This window comes from Phoxinus phoxinus (assembly GCF_949152265.1).
Source record: "Phoxinus phoxinus genome assembly, chromosome: 24".
NCBI classification, from domain to species: Eukaryota; Metazoa; Chordata; class Actinopteri; order Cypriniformes; family Leuciscidae; genus Phoxinus; species Phoxinus phoxinus.
The window spans coordinates 4,780,112-4,805,507 of NC_136899.1; the positions used below are offsets into that span (position 1 = coordinate 4,780,112).

A 25,396-nucleotide genomic window follows, 5' to 3' on the forward strand; every position below is an offset into this window, starting at 1 on the left:
AGTGAACTTCATGGAAAAATTATCCAATTCAAACAAAAAACACACAGCTGCTTATGAGGCAACACGGTGAAACCATATGCTCGTAAAGTTTGTACATCCAATATTCTCCTAATGAAGTTTCTATCCTCCTCTTTGTTCTCGATGACTGCAGTGGCCACTTGGGTAACGAACTGTTTTATTATGGTGGAAGATTGTTACTGTCTGAACCTTGTTAACAACACACACCACCCTCTGATGAACCAAAACATGTTCAATATGAGCCTCGAGTGCTTAAATGAATGGAGAGGAGGATGTTTGCTTTTTTTTGTGAAAAGAAAGGACATAGGTTTTCCATTTCTACAAGGAAAGCAGTATTTGGTCCCCTATTGAAGGTCAAGTTGGTTCTAGCGATGCACGACATGTGCACGGCGACCTTGTTGTCAACGGCCTATATATGCGTGGCCGATCTTCACGGATTTCACATTCTATCAGCAGAGTGTGAAGGTTGAATTAGCAGAGCAATAGCACAGCTGATCATAAAATATTGCAATCCACAACATAATGGGAGACATATGAGAGTTTAAAAGAGGGCAAATTGTTGGTGCGCATCTCGCTGGCTCATCTGTGACCAGGACAGCACATCTTTGTGGTGTTATCCAGGGTTATGTCGGCATGCCACCACGAAGGACGAACCACTTCCAATGGGAATAACTGTCGACGCAAGAGGAAGCTGTTTGAAAGGGATGTCCAGGTAAAAACCCGGATTGTATCCAAAAAAACAAATCACGGCAGAATTAAATGCAAACCTCGACTCTCCTGTGGTGCAAGCATGTATTGTTCTCTGATGAGTCCACCTTCACTGTCCTTCCCGCATCCGGGAGAGTTACGGTGCGGAGAAGCCCCAAAAAGGCTTAACTCCCAGAGTGAGTCGCAGGGGTGTATCAGTGATGGTTTGGGCTGCAGTATCATGGTGTTCCCTACTGGGCTTGATGGACTGATACACTGCCAAGACCTACCGAACCATTCTAGAGGACCATGTGCACCCTATGGTTCAAACATTGTACCCTGAAGGGGAGCCGTGTATCAACAACATGATAATGCACCAATACACACACCAAGACCTGAGACAGAATGGTTTGATGAACATCTCCCATTGCCTGCACAGTAACCAGATCTAGATATTATTGAAACACTTTGGGGTGCATCACATAAGTGACCTGGCCACTGTTCTGGAAGAGGAATGGCTCAAATCCCTCTAGACATTGTGCAGGACTTTAATCTGTCATTTCCAAGACGAATTGATGTTGTGTTGACTGCAAAATGAGGCTCTAGAACATACATGAAGACAAAATGAGATGAGTAACTTGTAAGACTAGTCTAAGCAGTTTATGCAACCGGCCACTGATCTTTCTGCAGAATTCTGTGAGAAGTCGATTCCATGCAGGCTTTGTTATCAGTATAAGCTCTCTCTATCAGCTTGTTATACTTGTTATAGGAAGTTCTTCATCTCCATAGTTTGAGGAGAAAGACAGGTGTATCTGTCCTCATGTTTGTAAAGCTGTCCATCTCCAGCTGGTAGGGAATTATTATCCATTGGTGCAGGAACAGCCGTCCTCCCGTGGACTGACAGGCGGAACAGTTGCGTCAAGTGTGAGGAAACTCCTGAAAGTTGCTTTCTCAACGGTTGAGGTGTTGTTTGATGACAGGAGGGATCTCGACTGGTTCGAGGGAAGTCCTGGATGCAGAACGGATGTTCTCCATCTGTTGGTAGTGAATAGTGTTTGAAACTGATTATTGTCTTTTAGGCCCATGAACGAAGGGGATGGTGTCTTTCATTCTCACTCTCAATGAGAAGTACATTTCATCAGTGATACTTTCATATTAAAGAAATGAGTCGCAGCAAGTTTTATTAGTTATTTAATATCCTGAAATATATCTCACTGATTATCTTCCAGGCGATTATTTGTTTGCTATTCTGTTTTGTCTCTGCATTATGCACCCGAATACTGTCGTCATATGCGTGTCTTGTTTCTCCATGCAGGGCATCGTGGGAAACCTGTCCAGTGGGAAGTCAGCATTAGTTCACCGGTATCTGACGGGAACATATGTCCAGGAGGAGTCGCCTGAGGGTGAGTGAGCAGCGGGGAGGACCGAATACTGTGTGTTTGTCAGGGCCAGCCACCCAACAAGACCTCCTGCCGCGGAGCAGACTTTGCTGGCCATGAATTTGTTTCGTCTCTTTCGTCATCTGTGCGCTGCATTTGTTTACGCATTTTTATAAGAACTAGGGGTGTTGATTTAAAAAGTTAATTGAATTAATTATGGGGGAAAATAATGCGTTAAAATTAATGCGTTTAAGGCACCCGCCCTGCCCAAGAACTACGTAGGTCATCTTATATTTCATACAGTTGATTGAAGTTGAACATGGGATGTAGGCTTTCATATATATTTCATAGCCTATTGAATGCAGTTAGAATGCCCCTAAAGTTCAAAATATCAATGCAAAAAAATGCCCCTGTAGGAGTTTTTGCCTCATTATATATTTAAAGGGGTAGTTCACTTAAAAATGTAAATTCTGTAATTTACTCACCCTCAAGTTTTTAAACCTGTATGAATTTCTGTCTTCTGCTGAACACAAAAGAAGACACTTTGAAGAATATGGTTAACCAAACATTTGATGGACCCCATTGTCTTCCATAGTAGCAAAAAAAAAAATACTATGGAAGTCAATTGGGCCTATCAACTGTTTGGTTAACCATATTCTTCAAAGTGTAAAGAAAGAAATTAGTTTCTGAATGAATCCGCTTTTTTGAACAAATCAATCGTGTGAACCAATGATTCAATGACCCATTCATAAAGAGAGCCATTTATTTAACTCCTGAATGAATCAGCTGTTCGAACGAATCGAATGAATGAATGAATGACTTAAGACATCTGTCGCCACCTACTGGTGGTTATAGTTTCTTATTTAGAGTATCATTCATAAAAAAATGGCATATTCCATATTAATAAAAAACTATACTAAAAGCTAAACATTTGCAATGTATCTATTGAATAACAGTTTTCTTTATGAAAAGAAATTTAGCAGGAATTCCACCTGTACTGCATAAACAATAGTTCAATGCTAAAAGGATGATTTAGATAACTTTATGACTCGTATAACACTGATTTTTCCGTTTAAGAGTTAAGCGCTTTAGCCAAAATACTAGCAGCAGGTTTTGCATACTGTACATTTTTACTTAAGAGTTAGAGATAAGTTTCTGTGGTACACTGATATATTTTTTACTTCTGTTGAACCCGGATTATGCCTCAAAATAGGCTAAAAGTTCAGTATTCTGGCCCAGTGGGTTTTGTTGGAAGCCTGTATGCACATTGTGTTCTTGAAGGGAAAAGCCTGTCGGGACTTGTTTCGAATGCAGCTTTCACAGCTCCGTCACATTCAGTCAAACTCTCTCCTCTGCTTCTCTCTGACCAGACTGTGGCGTTTGATGTGGAATAATGCTCATGTCTAATGCAGTGAGAAACATGAAAATCAATGAATCACTGTGGGATTGTGAGATTGGTGTTAACACACACCTGAGTAGTTAACTTAAACTAATGCATATTTGTTGTTCTATAATAGAAACCGAATATCAGTCTTTCTGTGATGTATAACTCACATCAAGGCAGAACATTATTGTGCTCTTTAACTCTTTTTACATAGAGTTAATATTACTGTTTATATTAATTTATTTATTAAAAATGAACATCTGTCATGTTCTGTAATGAAGCCTTGGTCTCTGACTTCCCTTAGAAAAAAAGTTTGTGGTATCAGTGGTAAAACTATGTTTTTGGGGTTGAGGAGATTTTTTTCATGTTTTTTAAAAGAATTCACCAAGTATTTTTGATTTATTGGATCAAATATACAGTAAAAACAGCAATATTGTGAAATATTATGACAATTTAAAATAACTGCTTTCTATGTTTATATATCCTAAAATGTAATTTATTCCTGTGATCAAATATGAATTTTCAGCATAATTATTCCAGTCTTCAGTGTCACATGATCCTTCAGAAATCAGTATAATATGCTCAAGAAACATTTCTTATCATTATCAATGTTGAAAATAGTTGTGCGGCCTCATATTATTTATGATATACATATATATTTGAAATATATTGTCTTCCTGTCATTTTTTATCTATGTATTGCATCCTTACTGAATAAAAGTATTAATTTCTTGCAAAAAAGAACACTGACCAAACTTTTGAACGTTTAGTGTGTATAAACATACCAAACCTTACCATGGTACTACCATGTGTTTTTCATCATATACCAGTATCAAAGCACCTTGGTATTTACCACCTGATACCACTACTTTACCATGGTACATTTTTCATAAAGAGACTAAATGATTAATCTATACTCATATAAAATAGTATTTCAGTGGAGCTACCTCAAAGAATATCATGATTTTACTTTAGTCAATGTCCAAAAAAGGCACGGTTTTACCATGTTATCACGTCCAAAGATTATGTAAGCGAAGACTCTTTCCTGCGTTGTCTGACATGTATTGTTGTTTTACACTTGCTCAAATATTTGGCAGAAGTGCAGTTGCGTGATTTAATGTTATTGTGATTCACACTGCAGACGCTCTCGGGTTTATTAAGCCACGCTTGATTGAAAATGTCCCTAATTTCTTTTAATCTTAATTTGTCGTCTGTCGTTTGCTCCCGCACAGACGAAGCTGTGAGTTTCCAAGCCGATGCTCCGCCTCTGTGGTTGCTCAGGTGTTGCCATGGCAACAGAGGGTCAGGCCACCAGAGCGTGTCATCAATCCTCAGCGTTTACTTTTGAGTGACGGGGGAGAGATTAAATGTTTATGCCCTCTTGGCACCAGCTGCCCCTCTGAAATCTAAATTAGAGATTAGAATAATAATAACGACGGATTCCTGAAGACTGAAATCAGGGCAGAGTTTAAAAAGCTTCAGTAAGACTCGTTTTTTTTAAGCTCGGTGAAGAAAACTACAATGAGAAAGCATCTATTTTGATGTTTATATGGCTTTCTGCCAACGTCTGAATGAGACTTTGCTGGAGGGATTTTTGTTCTGTCATATTATGACGTGTTCAGACGTGCCCTTCTTTTCAACAACTTCAAAATCTTCTGCTGGAAAAACTGAACAACTTTTAATTAAACAAAATTTTTAGTGGCGCTTCTTAATTCAAGCATTGTATTTTAGGGTTGTAGATTTGAGCAGACGAATTGATTCCTCAAGTCATGTGGATTGTGAAGCTACCGTAACTTTTTTAAGAGACTGTGATTTTCAGATCTCTTTTGCATGCAAGCATGACTTGCATTTTCCTCAGTAGACGTAAATAATTATTCCTGCGTATTTATTATGCTTGCAATTTCATCTGGTGGATTCATATTGACCAGCAATGAACACTTTGTTCTCCTTTAAGAAAGAAAATGATGCTGTACCTTTTTGCTTTTATAGGCTCCAGGGAAGCATTTATGGACTATATAAATAGCTAGGACGGATTCTCAGGACATAGGTGAACTAATTAAGTGGAGTGTTCTTGGCGTAATGGATCTATGGATGATATCTCTGTCGATGTGAGGTCACTGTTGGAATCTCCATGTTGTGTTTGCTTCTGCTATCCGCTCCGCCGGGCTGTACTTCCGTGCCCTCGCTGCACCTCTTAATGCCAATTTAGTCCAGATGTCACTGAACTTGAAAGCAAGGATTGGCCATGTGGCACGAACTTTAGCAGGTTTCAGTCATACACTGTAGAACAAGCATTCAGTCATTATATTTACCCTCCGAGGAGGTTCTCAGAAGTGACAAAGCTCCATCATGCATTTCCCCGAAGGAAGCAGAGGGAAAGTAAGCCTGTGATAGGCTGTCAGAGTGAAGTCATGCACTGAGTGAACTGAACGCTGCCTACTTTTTATAGTGAAACGGTGTGCATTATGCTAGATTGTTGTCACATGTTCTCGTCATTGCCTGTGAAGGTAAAATAATGGATCAAAAACAAGTGTTAGAATTGTCACTTTAATCTGTTTATTTATCAGGCTGTAAATGGAAAGTCAAGTTCATTGCATTATGTACAATATAGCCCCCTAGTTTAATAATAATAATAAAAAAATGTTTGTGTATTTAATAATATATATAAAAATGATTTCATTTTAAAATAAAAGTTGATCATTTAAAATAGTATTTTATTTATTAATAATGTTTCGATATATTATAAATGTAAATTTTCTATATATTTAAATTATGTGTTTTACATTAAAAATAGTGTTCATTTATTTAATATTATAAAATATTTTATTATTCAGTATGTTTATGTCAAATAGTTTGTTACTGTAATTGCTTCATGTTTATTTATCAGGCTGTATATACTAATTAGTATTATTTATTTTTTTCATTTATTCATTATATATATATATGATATTCTTTATAAAATAGTGTATACATTTATTTATTATTATAATTTATATTATTATTTAGTATATTATGTCAAATAATTAGTTTTAAAGTTAGAGTTTAAAGTTAAAGCAAAATTATACAAAAATATATAATTTTTGTAAATAATTATGAATTTTATTATATTAATGTATTATTTCAATATTTTATATATTATGGTAATTTTAAAAATTAAAATGTCAACTGTTTTCATTTTATATTTTAGATATTCTAAATATATTTTATATTATTTACTATTATTTTTCATATTTTCATTCTTTTAACTAAAATTGTTACATAATTTCTATACCATACCTCTGTACCATTCTATTGAAATTTCCTTATTGAAAAATATGCTTATTGAAATGTCCTAGCAGTCCAAACAAAAGGAGCCCTCTCCTCTCCAGGCTGGCTTCTCCTCATTGCCTTGCCTTTTTAACCTCTCACAATCTTTGAAGAAATCACCCTTCCTCTTTTGTCCTCCTAGAAGATTACCATAAGCCACGATTCAGTCCGTCGGCTCCACTAACTTTCCTACTATTAAAAAAATGCTCTGTAATTTGGGGGAATCTCAGTAGCATCAAAGTTCCATCAGCGTTCAGCGCCAGCGGCTGTGAGGAAGGATAACTTCTGTAGAGGAGAGAATAAATGAAGGGTGAAAAATCAAATTCTCAGACTCTCATTTCACTGCTGGTGTCGAAATCACTCAGATTTTCGGATAAGGCTTGCCTAATTTCATTTGTTGGCTGATATTTATTTTTTATCAGTTGCTCTACTCATTGTTAACAGAGATTCCCAGGTTTTTATGTGCTGTATAATGAAGCCCTCTGCTGGCTTTAATCGTTAGTCATGTTTAGACATGCACGCGCATACATCCCAAACACTCATTTGGACGCTCACTAACTCATCCGCTCTTTCTCTCTCTTTCTCCATCCCTTGTCCAACACTTCACAACTGCCAGAAGGTATACGTAAATTGAAAATTGGAAATGTCTCTCTGTTCAGATTGACGGGACTGGAGGGTGTTCCTCAGGGGTGTATCTTCGGTCCCTTAATCTTGATGCCGTTGACATCAACAGCACACTGCCTGTTGATAAATGAGCTTCACAGAGGACCATGTTATATAGAAACAGTGTAATGAATGTTATTCTGTGTTTTTGCAGGAGGGAGGTTTAAAAAGGAGATTGTGGTGGATGGACAAAGTTATCTCTTGCTGATCAGGGATGAAGGCGGCCCCCCAGAACTGCAGGTAAGCCACAAGATAAACTGTGAAAGCTGTGCAATTTTAGCATTGTTTACATACAATTATAATATGTTGGATTAGCTTTTGGATTTATATGTTCAGTTTTAATTTTAATTTAGTTTTAGTATGTTTAGTTCTTCAACCTAAACCCATTTAAATTAGTTGCCAAGGCCACATTTCCAATTTTAGTTTTTCTTATATACTTAAAAATATACTTAATTTTAATTTAATCTAATATTTAGTTTTTATTTCAGCTTTATTTCAATTAACTAAAATTATTTGAATAGCTTATTTGAATAGCTTTAATTTTAGTTAACAATAACACAATAATGAAGCTTTAAAACTATAATAATTTGAAAACTACAATAATACTCCAAGTTAAAGCAATAGTTAAAAAATGATATACTGTAGTGTGGCTATTGAAGTCCAAAAAGCACCATAAATGTTGTCATTATGATTTGTATCTTGAGAAGGTCCAAATTTAATATTAATATATTATAATTGTTCATATTATGGTGGATTAGATTGTGAGCGTTAGATGGCGGCCAAGGTAAACTAAATATAAAAATAAGGGAAATTAACATAAAAATTAGCTTTTACTGTATGGAAAAGAGAAGCGTGAACATTTGGGATGAACTGTTCCTTTAAGGACGTTTTCTGGTCATGTACGGACATCTAACTGTAGTTTGTGTGGATATAAAAAAAAACTGTTTACATATTTCCTTGTAAAGTACTAGTAATACCCCAAACACCTTAATTATCTTGTTCAATTTGCAGCTCCAGGGCTGCATGCTGACGCGGCGCTACAATAATTGATGATATCTGAGAAAGTGAGACTTTTCGCAAGTTGAGAAAAGCAGAGAACTGTCCAAATAGCTGTTAAAATATTCCACAAATGTGTCACCCAGTCCCCATTCCCACAGCAGAGAGCGGGATGTGGTGCGGTGTCATTTTGAACGGCTGTACTTGCCCCGTGGGACCCATTTCACGGTGGCCCTGTTTTGGCATTTTGCTGCGGCTCAGTGTAATTATAGTCTGATGGTTCTCATGGCGAGCGGGGATGAGCACTCGCTTCCGGTGTTGTGGGAACGGGGATTTCGAGTGAAACTTTTCCTGCCTGTGTAGCTCCTAGTGGAATAGCGGTGATAATTATTCTCTGTTAGTCTGTGTTCCGTTTAGCTGGTTTTATGGTAATGCGTAATTGATTAGAATGCAAATTACCGCAAGAATTTGTAATACGGCCCTTCAAATTTCAAGCAGACGTCAGTGAGTGTGTCTCAGGGCTCTGGAACAATTCGAGTTACTGGTCACGAAATTGATCCATGATTAGAATTATTCTCCTGCAGGTAATGGAAAACAAAAAGATGAATAACATGGGCTTAGGCTTCAGTAAACAACCAAAATTGCTGTTGTTTCTTAAATATAACTAGCATATACAATGGTCCGTCTGCTCAATAGCTACAATGATATATATTTATGTTCATCAGTGAATCCTGAAAAAAGTATCACAGGTTCCCAAAAATATTAAGCATCACAATTGTTTCCTACATTAATGATAACTGAGTTTAAAATCAGCATATTAGAATGATTTCTGAAGGATCATGTGACACTGAATACTGGAGTAATGATGCTGACAATTCAGTTTTGATCACAGGAATAAATTATATTTTAAAGGGCACCTATTATGACATTTAAAATGTTCCTAATGTTGTTTAGGGATTCCCCAACATAGGCCTGTCACGATAACAAATTTTGCTGGACGATAAATTGTCCAAGAAATTATCGCGATAAACGATAATATTGTCGATCTGAGACCATTTTCATCTAGAATCATGATAATGGCATAATAATGCAACTACACCTTTCAAAATTCAATAAACGTTTATTTCCAAAGACTATTTAACACTGAAAATGGAAAACATTTTCAATATCCACAATAACAATGAACAAAACAACCAAAAACAATAAAAGCAATGGACTCTCAGTCTCTCAGTTCACAGATGATAATGAACTAGTTCATGTTCATAGTTCTTTTTTTTTTAAATGCTAAGTTCACATATCTAAAAATGAACTAGTTCACGTTCATTTGTTAAATTCTTTTAACAAAGATGTAGGCTATTATTAATAATAATGTTATTTCAACACAATATCTCGTTATTTCGAAATAATATGTGTGCGTGCATGTGCATCTGTAAATCCGGTGACGCGTGTATTGATTTTTATTAATAAACAAGTGTTTTCTCTAAAAGTGTCGACTCGGCTGCAAAGATGAAGTTGACGATCGCCATCTCCGTGTGAACGCGCTTATAGAGAGAAATGCACATAAATAGGCTAAGCCTAATAATGGATTACATAATCAGAGAGTAGCCTTTTTCTTTTTTCTTTTTGAATTATTTCGTTTTAAGACATTTCAAGCTTTGTGTATTTGGTGTATTTGTCATGTCTGTGTGAGGCATACACTGAGTTTCGTTAAGTTAGGATGTGCTCTAGGCCTATGTGCTTCTAGCGCGGGCGCCTCCGTTATATTTGTTTCGTCGGCCTATTCATTAAATACAGGCAATTGGTTGATGAAAAATTGATTAAAATTAAGATACAATTTATACAAAACGAAATTCACTTTAAAGAAAGGCTTTCTATAACAACTTCAACTTCAACGGTCAAAATCATGTCTGACCCGCTCCATGTCTCATATTGCGCATCTTACTCGGTCGTGCTGTTCACTTTTCATAAATCAACATAAATGGAAAAAAAAAATAACATTATAATATTTTAACAAATATGAAACGCTTTTTTAATGGCTATAGTATAGTAGGCCAACATATCCTACTATCTATTTGTACAAATTTCTGCACATTAATTTAATTCTGAATTTTGCACACACAAGTTGAAAGGCATTTGTTCAAATCAAGTTCACGGATAATTGTGCGTGCATTTATAAGCCTAATCATTATGATACTAAAATCCTAACAAATATGCTATGTACAAAAAATCAGATGAGTTCTCTCGAAAAATCTCTCGTTCACGTTCATTGTATGAAAAGTGATTCGTTCAGTTCAGCGTTCGGTGAAAATATGAACGCGTTCATGCACAACACTGGCTGTTTTAGTCGATACTGTTTAACAACAAATGCGACATACCGGCTCGCTCAGGTTAAGTGGTTCACCACGGTCATTCGGTTTGAATCCGAAGTGCTCCCACACTGCAGCTGTCGCGTTTGGCTTTGAAACCAATTCCATGTCACAACTTGCGTCTCGTCTTTTCGCTCTACTCGGCAGTCGCCTCAAGCACTCCCGCTTCCCACACAAAGTCCATGTGACTGATAAGCGCCGCCTCCCCACACAAAAGACAATGCAACTGACAAGAGGGTTCACTTCTCCTACGCTAAGGAAACGAGAGTTGTCATTCAGTCGCGGATAACAAACAAGTATGCAAATGAAATTATCGCGGCTAGAAAAATTATCGAGGTCATTTTTTTTTATCGTGCGATTAATCGATTTATCGACTATCGCGACAGGCCTACCCCAACAACAGTTTTACATGCATGCAATGTCAAAAAACACTTTTGTTGTCGTATAATATGCATTTATTTTTACCTGATTTGCTCACCGACTCCCAAATGATTCGTTCAACGACTCATTTTTCCAAACCCCTCCTTTGCGCTACGCTAATCTGCGATTGGTCAGATGACCCAGCAGTGTTTACAGAGATAATACTTATTGTTTAACACGGAGTACAATGATGCTTTTATCAATTAAATTGTGTTATAATAATGATTATAGTCCACTGCTTTGTAGTTTGTAGTAAAAAACTAAAAATAAGATAAAGAATTTAATGTTACGTTAGCGAGCATAGCCCAGAGTTCATATTGTAAAAGCACAATCAGTCTTTGTTTGCATTAGCCCGATGCATAAACATAACATTTTTATAACAACAAAAAAAATGCAGTTACGTTACTACGAGGTATTATTCTATTCTTTAAGACAACTCCGAAAACAACGACAAACACTTCACATAGAAGTGAAGACCTAGAAGCTAAACGGTGCTTACACAACAAACAAAATAATTATTAAGCATGCTACATAAAATATAAAAGCAAAAATTATTAATAACACTTACAGGTTGTGATACGGAGGAGGAAGCTGATGCAAATACACTTGGAACTGAACCTTCCTTCAATATCAGCCGGCTCGCGAATCCAAGCTTGATTGCATTTAAAAAGCAATCGTCTTCAAAATGGCGCAAACAAAGCACAAGGCTCGGACTATACTTCTGTGGTATAGTTGTATATATAAATTGTAGCCACTTAGTCTTCAAATGCTCCTCCTTGGGCAGATGAAAAAAGTTTGCTTTTGAGTCGCACTTCAGAACACAGCGTCTCGTCGCCATGATATTTTCCCTGGCCTTGGAGCGCAATAAGTGGCCGTATCGTATTCAAATAACTTTACAAGTTGACGTCATCTAGTCAGAGAAAAAGCTTCGGTCTTCTAACGATTCATAAAAATGACTCAGAGTCGACTCTTACTTTTGAAAGACAATAACTTTATATACGGTGCACTTTCATATTTCAAACTTTGCAGGATGTTTTTGTTCACTTAGATCTATGTTACACACTACATGAAAGGTAAATTTCAAAATTCCATAATAGGTGCCCTTTAAAGTATAATAAAATAGAAAAATAATATCTCACAAATTAAAGAAAACTAAATCTGTATTTTTGATCAAATAAATGCAGGCTTGATGGGCATACGAGACTTATTTCAAAAACATTAAAAAACGTTTGACCGTGTGTGTGTGTAAACCGCAAAATGTACAAGATGTACAGATGGAAAAGATTGTACAGACTGATTATGTTTTGTGTGCTCGTTCTTCAGTTTGCTGCCTGGGTGGACGCGGTGGTGTTCGTCTTCAGCTTGGAGGATGAGATCAGCTTCCAGACGGTTTATAACTACTTCCTGCGTCTTTCCAGCTACAGGAACGCGGCAGAGGTTCCCATGGTTCTGGTGGGGACGCAGGGTGAGTCACGACACCATCATTCTTCTACAGTGGAGCACAGGAAACACAAAATTATGTGCACTTGTTTTTATTAGATCTGCCATGAAAGTCTGGCACTTAGTCATAGTCTTGAAGGTGACGACATGATACGTTTGTCTTGTTTTAACGAAGCAGAAGGCTAGGAAGTCTGTCATTATGTTTGCTGAAGAGTTCGTTTAAAAGAATTAGTACACACAGAAATTAATACTGTATGCTGTGTCTCCATCATGTCTTTTAGATGCCATCAGCGCTGCCAACCCCAGAGTGATAGATGACGCCCGAGCTCGGAAACTGTCCAACGACCTGAAACGCTCCACGTATTACGAAACCTGCTCCACCTATGGTCTCAACGTGGAGAGAGTCTTTCAAGATGGTGAGATTCCTGATGTGTTAACTAGTGTCTCTGAACACACTTTCAGTGTTTATGCTGTTTTAGGATTTTATCCTCATCCTGGTTCGCAGGTAATACTCCCTGTTCTTCCAGACCGTTATTCATAAATATGGACCAGTGTTGAACTGGAGTACCTTGATGCTGATGAAAATCTTTGGTAACACTGTTTGTGAATCCAGTGAATGCATTATTAATTATGAAGGTAGTTTTTGAAGAGGTTGTAAGAGTCTTTAGATCAAAAATGAATGCATTGCGACAACTTCCAGAAAGAGTGTGTGTGTGTGTGTGTGTGTGTGTGTGTGTGTGTGTATACTGTATAGGGGAGAGTGGGGTAAAATGAGCCAGTGGGTAAGTTGACCCACCCCCTGTTTCTAGGCAACTATGCACATTTGGTGTCATGGGACCATACATTTTGAAAGGCTCCATCATTTATATATTGCTGTGAAGATGTGAAGCACATGGGACAAAAGGGAAGTTGTCTTTTCCACAAAAAACATCTTTTTTGCTTGATAAAGTAAATTTTCTGCATTTCAGGTATATTAGCCGTTTTGTCACAGCAAATTGATCTAGGTCTAAAGTTGTGTATGGTACATGTTAGTGATTTGACAACATTTAAAACCATGTGAATCATTAAGCTAAAGGTTATCCTGAATTGCTAAGCTAGGTCGTTTTTACCAAAAATGGTGACTATGGGGCAAAGTGAGCCAGATGATGTGGGGTAAATTGAACCAGTGGTTCAACCTTTTTGAAATGGAGAAAATCGACTGAATTGTGTTGAAATAAAATGTCTTTGTATAAGCAACATATTAAACTGCAATTAACATTTATATGCCCTAATATTTCATAAAAACGATAGCCTACAGTCGGACGAAATATGAAAGACAATATTTTGTTGACTAGTTTTGGATAAATTATAAAGTTTTTTAAAAATAGACTACTGCTACATCAAATAAGGTTAGCAATTTCTGCTCATATGCCTATATATACAATATATATAGCCTATATTTTATATATATATATATATATATATATATATATATATACACAGTATTTTTTTTGTCAAAATAAAGTCATCAACTAAGATGTTACTATAGTAGCCTATTTGTTCCAATGTAGGCTATATTCAAATAAATTAATACATATACTAAAATGTAGGCCTATAATTTATTTTTTACAAAGAAAGAGTACACTTGAAATATTGTTGAAATTGTAACTGTTGTTGTAATTGTAATCTTTTTAATAAAATAGCAAAACATATATTTACAAGGTAGATGTAGCTAAATCTTAAAAGGTCAATATAAGCCTTCTCTTTAAATTATTTGTATTGTGCTTTATATGAGTGACACATTTGGGGAGAAGATTTTGTTTTTTTAATAACCATGCATAAACATTATTCTCTCAAAAATACAAACATGTACATACATGTTGCTCACATATTATGGTAGCCCTGTTTTGTGCTAAATAGTGCATTTCCACCTTTGCCATTAATATGTGTATAAGCAACTGAAAAAAGCACAAATGTCAGGGCATTTCAAAACATCCCAAGGGCCCCAAAAACACCTCAGACCCCAGAGGGTTAACATTGTTTAGAAAGGTAAGTGTGTTATTAAATTATTATTTTAAAGAGGCAAGTCTTTTTTATTATTATGCTTGCATAAAAAAGTGAAAGATAGGATGGTCAATTTACCCCCTAATGGCTCAATTTACCCACTGACTGGAATCAACTTACCCCTAGCCTGGGGTAAGTTGATTCACATGTACACTTTTTTTTCTGAGGTCATATTTTCAAGGCTCTTTGTCATAGGTGCATTTTTTAATTTTCAGTTTATAGGCAACATCCCAAATTAACAGTGGATGTCTTCATTGTACTTCTGTCTCAATTTCCCTTGCCTTGAGATCCACATAAGTAAAAACTGGCTCATCTTACCCCACTCTCCCCTATATATATATATATATATATATATATACATACATATTAAAATATATATATATATATATATAGACTATAATTATAATGGAATAGTAAAAATGTTATTACTATTAATAATAATAATTACACACAGACTGAAGCCATTTTTGATAAACAAAAATGACATGCACTGTATAAACATAATGGAATAATATAATAATAATAAGGTCACACTTTAGTTTAAAGTCCAATTCTCACTATTAACTAACAATTAACTACGACTTTTGCCTCAAACTCCTAATTAATGCTTATTAATAGCTTGTAAGGTAGTTAAGTTTTGGTATTGGTTAGGATTAAGGGATGTAGAATATGGTCATGCAGAAGAATGCATTAATATGTGCTTTATTAGGACTAATAAACAGCCAATATCCTAGTAATATGCATGATAATAAGCAACTAGTTAATAGTGAGAATTGGACCCTAAACTAAAGTGTTACCAATAATAATAATATTTTTTATTGATATTATTATGTTCATAATGCATGTTATGTTTTATTGTAGTCTAGTTGTTATTTTTTATGATGTCAAAAAAACAGAAATAAAGCAATAATTGAAAAGCAGTTAAAACAATCATTGTATCATCGTATCATCATAAAACAACAAGTCTGGTGTTGATCATAATGCATTTATCTTTAAAGGTATGACCATGAATGGGTATTTATTATGACATTATTTGCGTATTGTATTACATAATATACACACATCAAGTATAGTTGTGACATTCTGAAAGCATTATCGTCCATTGTTCTGCTTTTATCTTCTCATCTAACAAAGAACCGTGTGATCCGGTGGTTTTGATGTCGGTAGCGGTTAGTGCATTTACGAACAATCCTAAAAACCAGTTGGTATATCAGCGGCTCTCTGAGTTCACTGATAGCGCTCTCTCTTCCGCCCACTGTCGTCATGTGGCATGAATGTATTGCCGAGTAAGCAACAGAAATCTGCCCACACATCTCTTTTGTGTCCCTCTAGCCGCCTGCTCGAGGTAGAGTGGTTTCACAACACCTAGAAATACACATTACATAAGTATTTATCAAGCAGCCGCACAGTAATCTGGTGTAGTTGCTCTATATATCCATATGAGAGTTCCTCCCGCGCGATAACTCCAGCAGCGTTATTGCTCCGCAGCGTTTCGCTTTCCTCCGCGCTCTCCAATATCATAGTTGTCAGGATGGATTTCTCTCGGCCCTGCGTTTATTGCCGGTGTGTTGACGGTTGCGGTTTTCTTCTGCGTGTAATTGCCTCCTCGGGCCGCATTTGAAATAATTAAAAGACAGAGATGCGTTTGTTGTCTGGAGACGGTGATCCGTTGGACTTTTTGAAAACAGACGGATAAACATCATCTCGACTTTGCTGGTTTCTTTCGTTTATACAGCTCTCGTTTATCTGTAGTATTGAAGTCATTTTTCTTTCTTTCTTTCTGTCTTTCTTTGTTTTTGTGAGGAGTAGAAGTGAATAATGTTGAGTCACTTGTTCAATGACTGTAGGCACACTGTACTGTCGGTCTCCAGGGTTCCCGGTTTTATGCATTTAATCTCCACGAAAACATTTCACTGCTGTGGAAGAAACTGTGTGTGCGTCATTACAATCGAATTACAACTGAAAAACTACATGCATGAGTTATGAACACCTCCCTACAAAAGCACTGGATGTAATGTATATATCATACATGATACTCACAAATATGATACAAATATCATATAAATATATACATTTTGGACAAATACTTGCATGCTTTAACTACCTTTCAGAAGTTTGGAGATGGTAAGCAAGGCTGCATTTATTTGATCAAAAGACAGTATAGAACAGTAATATTATGAAATATTACAAATTAAAATAGCTGTTTTCTATTTGAATATATTTCAAGTGTATTTTTTCCTGTGATCAAAGCTGAATTTTCAGCATCATTACTCCAGTCTTCAGTGTCACATGATCCTTCAGAAATCATTCTAATATGATGATTTGCTGCTCAAGAAACATTCATTTATTATCAGTGTTGAAAAAAGTTGCACTGCTTCATATTTTTGTGGAAACAGCGATACTTTTTTCAGGATCCTTCATGAATAGAAAGCTCAACAGAACAGCATTTATTTAAAATAAAAATATTTTGTGTCATTATAAATGTCTTTACTGTTTTTTTAAATCTATTTAATGCATCTTTGCTGATTAAAAGTACTAAAGCCAAAACTTTTGAAAGGTAGTGTATATAAAAACTCTCTAAACTCTTAGACCTGCAGGCAATCTCACCACATTGGTGTAAACATTGTTTTATGTTATTCGTTTTCATTTTAAAACGTCTCTACCGTCTCTAAAACCGACCCTACGACGTGTCAAATATTTGTTTGTGATTTTATATTGATTTCAAATTTGAAATGTTTATGATGTGTGATTGCAGTTGCTCAGAAAGTGGTGGCGCTGAGGAAAAAACAGCAGCTTTCGATTGGTCCGTGTAAATCTCTGCCCAACTCTCCCAGCCACTCGTCTGTCCCGGCCGCATCCATTCCCTCTGTACACATTAATCAGGTGAGTCTGGGGCTTCTGTTCTGATCTGGGGTCAGTCTCAGTGAATCTCAGAGAAAAGAATTGGCTAGATGTTATTTGGGGGCCTAGTTGTTATTGGTTATTTTGCCTTCCAAAAAATACACCATATTTTCATCAAAATAGTAACTATTATTTATTTTTTACTTAAAAACAACTGTAATCGCAAAAGAAATGAAATAAAATGACAGAAATATTTATTATAGTTTTACAACAGTAACAGTAATTGTAGTAGCTATGATATTTAATACAGAAATAGGTTTACCATGGTACATCATTATAAAGAATAAAGTGGCTCAGAAATATTAAGGTAAATGCTATTCTACTATAAAACCAGGCCTGGTGTACTTGGGTTTGAACCTACAACATTTGTGTTAAACGTTCAGATCTCCACTATCTCACAAACTCTGATCAGTCTAAAATAACTAAAGCTTGCCTGCTTTTTACTTTACTAAATAGTATGGCTTGGGCTGCATCTCATTTTGTAAACTATACATACTATCGAGTGTGTCAAACTAGAATTTGTCTGTCCCAATCAAATCATAGTACCTTGGAAATATAATTCCAAAGTTACATAAATTGATTTTTAAAGTGAGCACAAGTACTTATTGCATAATGGACTAATATTGCCTACAACCCTCTGCACAGTGCAGTGCGTATTTATATATGCATAATGCAAGTATGAGAATCAGGATGCAAGAACAGCCTTTATGAATTAAAATGAAAGTTTGTTGAATGTCAGTGCACAGAAAATCATACTGATTATATTGTTCAATCTATCTCTCTTGTTCTTTTCATATCTATATCTATCTATCTGTCTGTATCTATATCTATCCTTATATCTGGTTTTCTGTCTGTCGTTCATTCAATCTTTCATTTTATCTGTCATTATATCTGTTTATCTAACGTTATGTTGTTCTATCTATCTATCTATCTATCTATCCATCTATCCATCTATCCATCTATCCATCTATCCATCTATCCATCTATCCATCTATCTATCTATCCCTCCTCCCTCCCCATTTCCCCCTCTGTTTGTTTCAGGCTGCTAATGGAGGAGGTGCGTTCAGCGATTACTCCTCCTCCGTTCCCTCCACCCCCAGCATAAGCCAGAGGGAGATGCGCATCGAGACAGTGGCCGCCTCCAACACTCCCACGCCCATCCGCAAGCAGTCCAAACGACGCTCCAATATCTTCACAGTAAGTATGAGGCAGCTAATGCAGAGCACCACGCACTCCCACTACTGAGAGTGCTGGACTTCCCCTGACTGCAGATCTCCCAGCAGCCCCTGCTGCTTTCAGACGGCCAGTGAGCAAGAGAGAAGCTGTTTCTAGGTCTGCAGTGAGTGGATCTGCCCTTAGGTACCCTCTCATCACCCCCTTCCCCTCAAGCCCAGGGCAGTGGAGGGCAAAGCCAGAGAGAGTAATGCCATCTCTGACCACAAGAGGGAGGTACAGAACTAAGTGTAACCGAATCCCTCCTGCCTCTGCTACCACAGAAGCGCATGACCACATGCTTTTTATAGCTACATATTTCAGTAAATGCGGGGAGGCAAGCATTAAAACATGAGAGATGTTTAGGAAAAGGCAAGACACTTCAATTTATGCTAATTTTTCCGCCATTTTGATTTGCCTCGTCCTTTATACACTGTAAATTTTGAAAGCTGTACACCAAGGGAACTTAGCTTTTTATCTACTCTGGATTTGAATACCTCCCTTCCCCAATACTGATAGTTTTCCCTTTGCCCTTCCTAATTTCACTGTGTCAATCAGCAAAATTCCCTAGCAAGCCCCGCCCCCTTCTCTTCTTTAACAGACATTCACCTAGCGTGTCTTTCCGCTGGAGCCAGACAGAGAGAGGCAGAGCCACACACACCACTACTGTACTAGCAACACCACCATCTCCAATCTAACCTATCAAGATCCACTACCAATCAACCCCCCCTCCCCCTCCCACCATAACCAATTAAATTTGTCCCCATTCGCCCCAAACTCTCCTCCAATCAAAAGGATCCTGCAAGGTGATTGGCTGCAGCAGTGCCGGCTCTTTTGTTAGCTTCCCCTGTCCTGTTTCTCCCTCCCTCCCTGCTAGGTCGTGTCTAACCCCATCCACGCGAGACACGACGCTCTGCCGGTGCGCGTGACGGAGCCGAAGCACGCCACCTACCCCGTCTGGGTGCCCGAGTGGCAGAGCGAACGGGAGTTTCAACTCATGACCTTCTGAGGAGCCCCGTGAACCAGACTTACCGTGTGGGCGGGATCAAGGGTGAGGGCGGGGAGGGAGTGTGGGAGGAGCCATACCCGGAGGGAGGGGCCACGCAGCCTCTCGACAACGTTCAGAAGACGGCTGGGAGATCTGGACCGTTCACTAATTTCCCCTTTCGATGACATCTCTAACCAGTCATCTCATTGCCAATTGGATCTTTTTTGCCAAATTTTAGCAAAATGTTCCAAAATAGCATGCGAAAAATGAGGAAAGCCTTTGTTTTTGTCTTTGCTAGCTATCACCAGAATTTTCGGCCGTTTTTTTATTTCCCAATCAAAGAAATATAATTTATGTTAGATGTTATTTTATTGTTCCAAGTCAAGAGTGGCCTTATAATCATAGTCTTTTTGATCATAGTGAAAGAGTAAATTTGTTACCACCAGTAGACTATAAGATATAACCACATTTGGATGGTCATCTACTAAGAAAAAGGAAAGAAACTAAATTATGTATGTATGTGTATATATATATGTATATATACATACATGCACACATCAGTGCCATAAATCAAGGTAAGACAGAATGAAACATTTGTTCAATATTAAATAAAAATAGAATATTCAATATTTACATTTTAAAGAAAGCCATAAATTAAATATTTTGTTAAAAAATATTATTAAAAGACTAAATATTATTGAATAATATAAAAAGAACAGTTTGCCGATTTAGTAATATTTCCTATCACCCCATAATTCATACCATTCCTTCATTATTATCATTTCATAAGTGTGTGTCTTTGCCACTAGATGTCAGCAGAGGACATGAAACCAAGCACAGTGCTTCCATGATACTTAAAAACGACCATTTTTTGTCATTGGTCTGATGTGGCGTCTGTTTATTTTTCATTCTGCAAGAGCACAGGAAGGGGTTTGATTTATTTTTTATTATTTCTCGACACATCATCACTATTTGCCCTGTAAAAAGCCAATAATCATACTACATCTGCCATCATATCCAATGTAGATGTCTTAGCATTTTTTACGATCCATTGCTTTTTTTTCACTCTACAACCTTTCTGTCCACGCTCCCCGTGACCAAAGTGTTGAACTGTTTTTGTCGATATTTCCAGATTTGTTCTTCTGTTTCCAACCTATCTTCAACTAAAAGGGCTTTCCAGCTTCTCCTCAATTAGATGAGCCCTTGGTGGTGGTGGTGGTACGACCGCAATGCATTATGGGAGGGGGTCCTCCGTGAGGAGGAGCAAACAAGCGCTGCTTTATTCCCCCTAATAGCCCGCATTGCATCGTGGGTATCACCATGGCTTTCTTGGACACATGCCCCTTGGCAGCCATGGTTGAGTTTAAAGGACATTGGTTGGACAGAAAAAAGACAGATTTCGAACTTTCGTTACCTGAACACATTGAACTGAATCATAATCAGTCATTTTACTGCTAAATGTTTATCCTGTATACTGAACAATCTCGGACTATAGCCATCGACAACACCATCGTGACCCCCAAAATTTAATACAAAAAAAAAAAAAAAGGATGCTTCGCAATTCAAAAGGACAGAACTTTTGCGGTAATTCCAAACGCTAGGAGATTTGCCAAGATATTCTTTGTTTTGTTCTCTTTTTTTTCAATTTCTTTTCTTTTTTTGCCTGTTTTTCCTTTGAGTTCTGTGTCTGATGGGTTAGTTTAGCTAGTCACACTTCACACCGAGCGCCACAGACGGCGCCTCGCGTCTCCGTTCATCTTTATTAACAAGACTGCGGCTTTGTAAAGCACGTCACGCACGAATGTGATGCTAGTCGAGGTCCCGATGCTGCACGGCCGGCATAGCGGCGGATCCCTCACCGATAAAAAGATGTGAATCCGGATTCCGGATGACATAGCTTAACTGTTCGTGCCGACCGATATGCTGACCACCAACTAACTGTGAAACTAACATGTCACATGACACCCTGAGACATCACATTGCGCTGTGATGCGTTTATAAAGCTGCTTGTTTAGTTGATGCTGGTGCCGCGGGGACGCCCGCTCGCGGTTTGCTCGCTCGGTGTGAAGTCTGAACAACATGAAGGCCTTCATAAACGTAGAGAAGCGTGACGGAAATGCACCGACTTGTATGAATGTAGTATCTATTTGTGACCCAGAGCCATTATTTTGTTCTTTTATTTAATTGTTTTGCTTATTCATTTCTTTATTTCTTGACAATGTGGTAAGATGAACTGTTCCATGCGTTGCACACTGTTTCGTTTTTTATATCATTCAATAATGGACAAATATAGACTGCCGTATATCTTGTATTGAATTTGATTTCCAATGGTATTCTATAGAAAGTATATTCTATACATATATGAGATATATGAAACAGCGCCTCTTTAGTCAAACTCTTGTGGGAACTGCAATGTGTGGCTCTGCCTGTTGACTATTTCCACGTAAACCTGTGACTTGATTTGTATGGTGTCTGTATATATCCAAACGAAAATAAACTGTTGAAAAATACACATCAGCCTAGTTTATTTGAGTAGATGAAACCATATCTCTCTCCATTTGCGAATGAGCGCCTCATCTTGTTTCGTATGAGACCATGATGTTGTCTGTCGGGTATGAGTGCATTGTGGATGTTTTTGTGTGAGAAAATTCCTTGTTTAACTTTTATTCTTCCCGTAATGCCACTTCCTGGAAGCGGAGACGTCTTCCAATCCAGATCTGAAATGTATAAATTAACGCTTTTCCCTCCATGATTTTGCTTTGTTGGAAATGTTTATGTGAATTTAACCCTAATTCTGCATTTTTTCTCTCTCTCGTCTGACCTGGAAGTGTTTATCAAATGTTTTGACAGGTGGAGGCCGTCGAAAAGACGCACCGCATTAATCGAATCCTTTCCCCTCTACTAACCTGTGCTGTTTTTCCTCACTTTTGCATATAAAACTGCATTTACTGTTCTTGAATTGTTTGAATCTATTGCATCTGTGGTTGGTAAAGCCACAGGGAGGCGCCAAAGATTGCAAAAGAGCTCTCGAGGGGGTTTAGTTCTGACTTCCTGTGTTTCGTTATTGGTCGAACTTGATATTTTCCGTTGTCGTTTTGTTTTGTGTGTCTGTCCTGGTCTGTGTAAATATGTATCTATATATACTGCACGTTCAATGTGCTGCTGTATGTTTGCACCGTTCTGCTTGCGCGTTTATTTGAGCCTTTTTCTTGCAATTTTTTGTTGTCCCCCACAACACACTGACACACATTTCACCTGCACACACACACACACACTAGAGTTAAGACACAACACACACACCCCACCTCCATGTATGTTCCCAGTTTGTTCGTTGCACTGACATCTTGTCTTGTTTCTTTGCAGTCACGGAAAGCCAGTGATCAGACAAAGAGCATTGAGAGTAAAACTGACAGTATAGGGAGTGGAAGGGCCATACCCATCAAACAGGTATGTCACCTTATTCATACACTCATTATATGAGGTAAGTACACTGTTATAGGATAGGATTGTACAGTTTTTAAATGTCAATATCTTAATGTATGTATGTATGTATGAGGTGTATGTGTGTTTCAGCACTAAAAGGGCATGCTAACTATTTTTGACTAAGACTTTGAAACTGCACTGTAAAAAATGTGGCTGCGATTAGTTAAAATTTGTTGAGATAACTTAAATATCCAACTTAACCAAACTAAACTTAAGTTAACTAAACTTAATATTTTAAGTCAAGCTTGAACACATACTTTTTAAAGTTGAAACAATGTTGGATTTTAAGTTGTGCTAAATAATCGCAGCAATTTTTTTTACAGTGTGAAATTTACTTTGTTTTAGGCTTTCCTAGTCAGTTTCTGTGTGCGACCAACAGATGTCAGTACAACACAATGTTAACTAAGTCTACATATTCTTGTTCTATCTATAGTAACATGGTGGCAGTTTATATGATAATTACATGTATAATAATCTGGAAAAAAATGACTTGCACTGTAAAAAAATATTTTCATGATTTGTTATCACAACTTTTTATCTTTTGTCAAATCAACTTCGATAACTAATGTGTGAAGATAACATACTTTTTTGAGTTTCTGTTGATTAAACCATTCTTCTTCATTGTATTAACTCAAATTTTTAATTACAACAAACTCAAAATTTTAAGGCAACAAGGTAACTTGCTTTTTTTAAGTTAAACCAACATTTTTTTTTTACAGTGTACTTTCAGTTCCAAAATGTGAATCAGTTGCAACATATTGGAAAATTAGACTTAGTCTTTGGCCTGCTCTTGCCATGATGTATTTGAATGTCCGTGAACTTACACGTTTAAAAATGGTATTGGAATCCTTAAATTTCTTTTTTAGTTTTTATGTTAGATATATTTTATTTCATTTAGTTAATAATTGAGTCTTCTCAGCCTTTCCCAACTCACCCTGACAAGAAATTTGGGATTTGGCCACCCATGGGAAATGTGCGATTATTGAGTATCCATTGCTTTTTTTAATCATTTAATATGATTTATGAACCTAAACTGGTATTGCATGTTGTTTAATCGTGTATAAGAACTTTTGGCTACTTCTAGTGCTGCACGATTAATCATATCGCAATCGTGATGTCAAGCCTAGGCGATTATATGACGCAAAATGCTGCGATTTTATATGAAATAAACTAATTATGGCTGTTAACGCAATTAACGCAGCATCTGTACATTTTTGTCATCCTTTGGCCAGTGTTACATTTATTCATGCAAATGCTTTTAAACCATTCGTGCGCGACAAGACAAAAAAGAGAAATTAAACCCACTCGTTTATTATGTCGCAATCGCAATATTGACCTCAATAATCACAATATGACATTTCCCCCAAATCGTGCTACTTCTAAGATTCAGTAGAAACAGGTGTTTAAGAATCATTACATTCTACATTACAGTCAGTTGTTTGATGAATGTGTTTGAACAGAAATGAAACTCAGTTTAGTGAAATACCTCGTCTGACGTCAGGAAGAGCTAATGTGATTTTGAAAGGATTCATCTTAGTAATTGGCGGTAGTACTTGATGGAGGAGCTGTCAAATATACATTTTTCTTTAGCAGAGTTGTTCGTTCATTTGTTGTTTTTTGAGCCTCTGATTCAATTTTCAAATGAACCTTAACCTTTAACCCCTGCCAGATATTAGCATTGTCACATTGAACAGAAGTCATTCCTAGGACACGCATCACATGCAACCTCTGACTTTAAGCAAATCCTGTTGCAATAGTTTAGAAATAGCTTACAAATAGTTTACAAATGAAGTCATGTCAAAGTAGTTAACAGAAATTATTGCTAAATTACTTTTATGTAGTATTTTATAAGTATTTTACAGTCATTTCCTAATAAAATACTTTAGAAGTAGGTAACAAAGGCAATTTAGAAATAGTTTAAAACAGTAGTTTACAAACGAGCTAGGTTATAAAAGTAATTTAGAAATAGTCTTCAAGCAGTATTTTACAATAAAGTAATTTCAAAGTAGTTTAGAAATCGTTTCCGAATCGCACATTTTCAAGGTAGCTTAGATTTAGTTTACAAACTTATTTCCTTTCCAGTATTTTAGAGAGTTTCCAAAAACTATTTT

The 25,396-nt window shown here is 36.8% G+C and overlaps 1 protein-coding gene across 3 annotated transcripts in view; it reads left to right on the forward strand.

The window, feature by feature from the left end:
- agap3 (ArfGAP with GTPase domain, ankyrin repeat and PH domain 3) overlaps positions 1–25,396 on the forward strand; it is a gene marked incomplete at its 5' end in the record, with an annotated part of 165,550 nt that overhangs the window by 77,001 nt on the left and 63,153 nt on the right. For all 3 annotated transcript variants that reach the window (XM_079601607.1, XM_079601608.1, XM_079601606.1), the window contains 7 exons: positions 2,021–2,108; positions 7,591–7,676; positions 12,542–12,683; positions 12,940–13,074; positions 17,457–17,584; positions 18,644–18,799; positions 23,166–23,249. In XM_079601607.1, the coding sequence (XP_079457733.1) occupies positions 2,021–2,108; positions 7,591–7,676; positions 12,542–12,683; positions 12,940–13,074; positions 17,457–17,584; positions 18,644–18,799; positions 23,166–23,249 (819 nt within the window). The remainder of the gene's footprint in view (positions 1–2,020; positions 2,109–7,590; positions 7,677–12,541; positions 12,684–12,939; positions 13,075–17,456; positions 17,585–18,643; positions 18,800–23,165; positions 23,250–25,396) is intronic.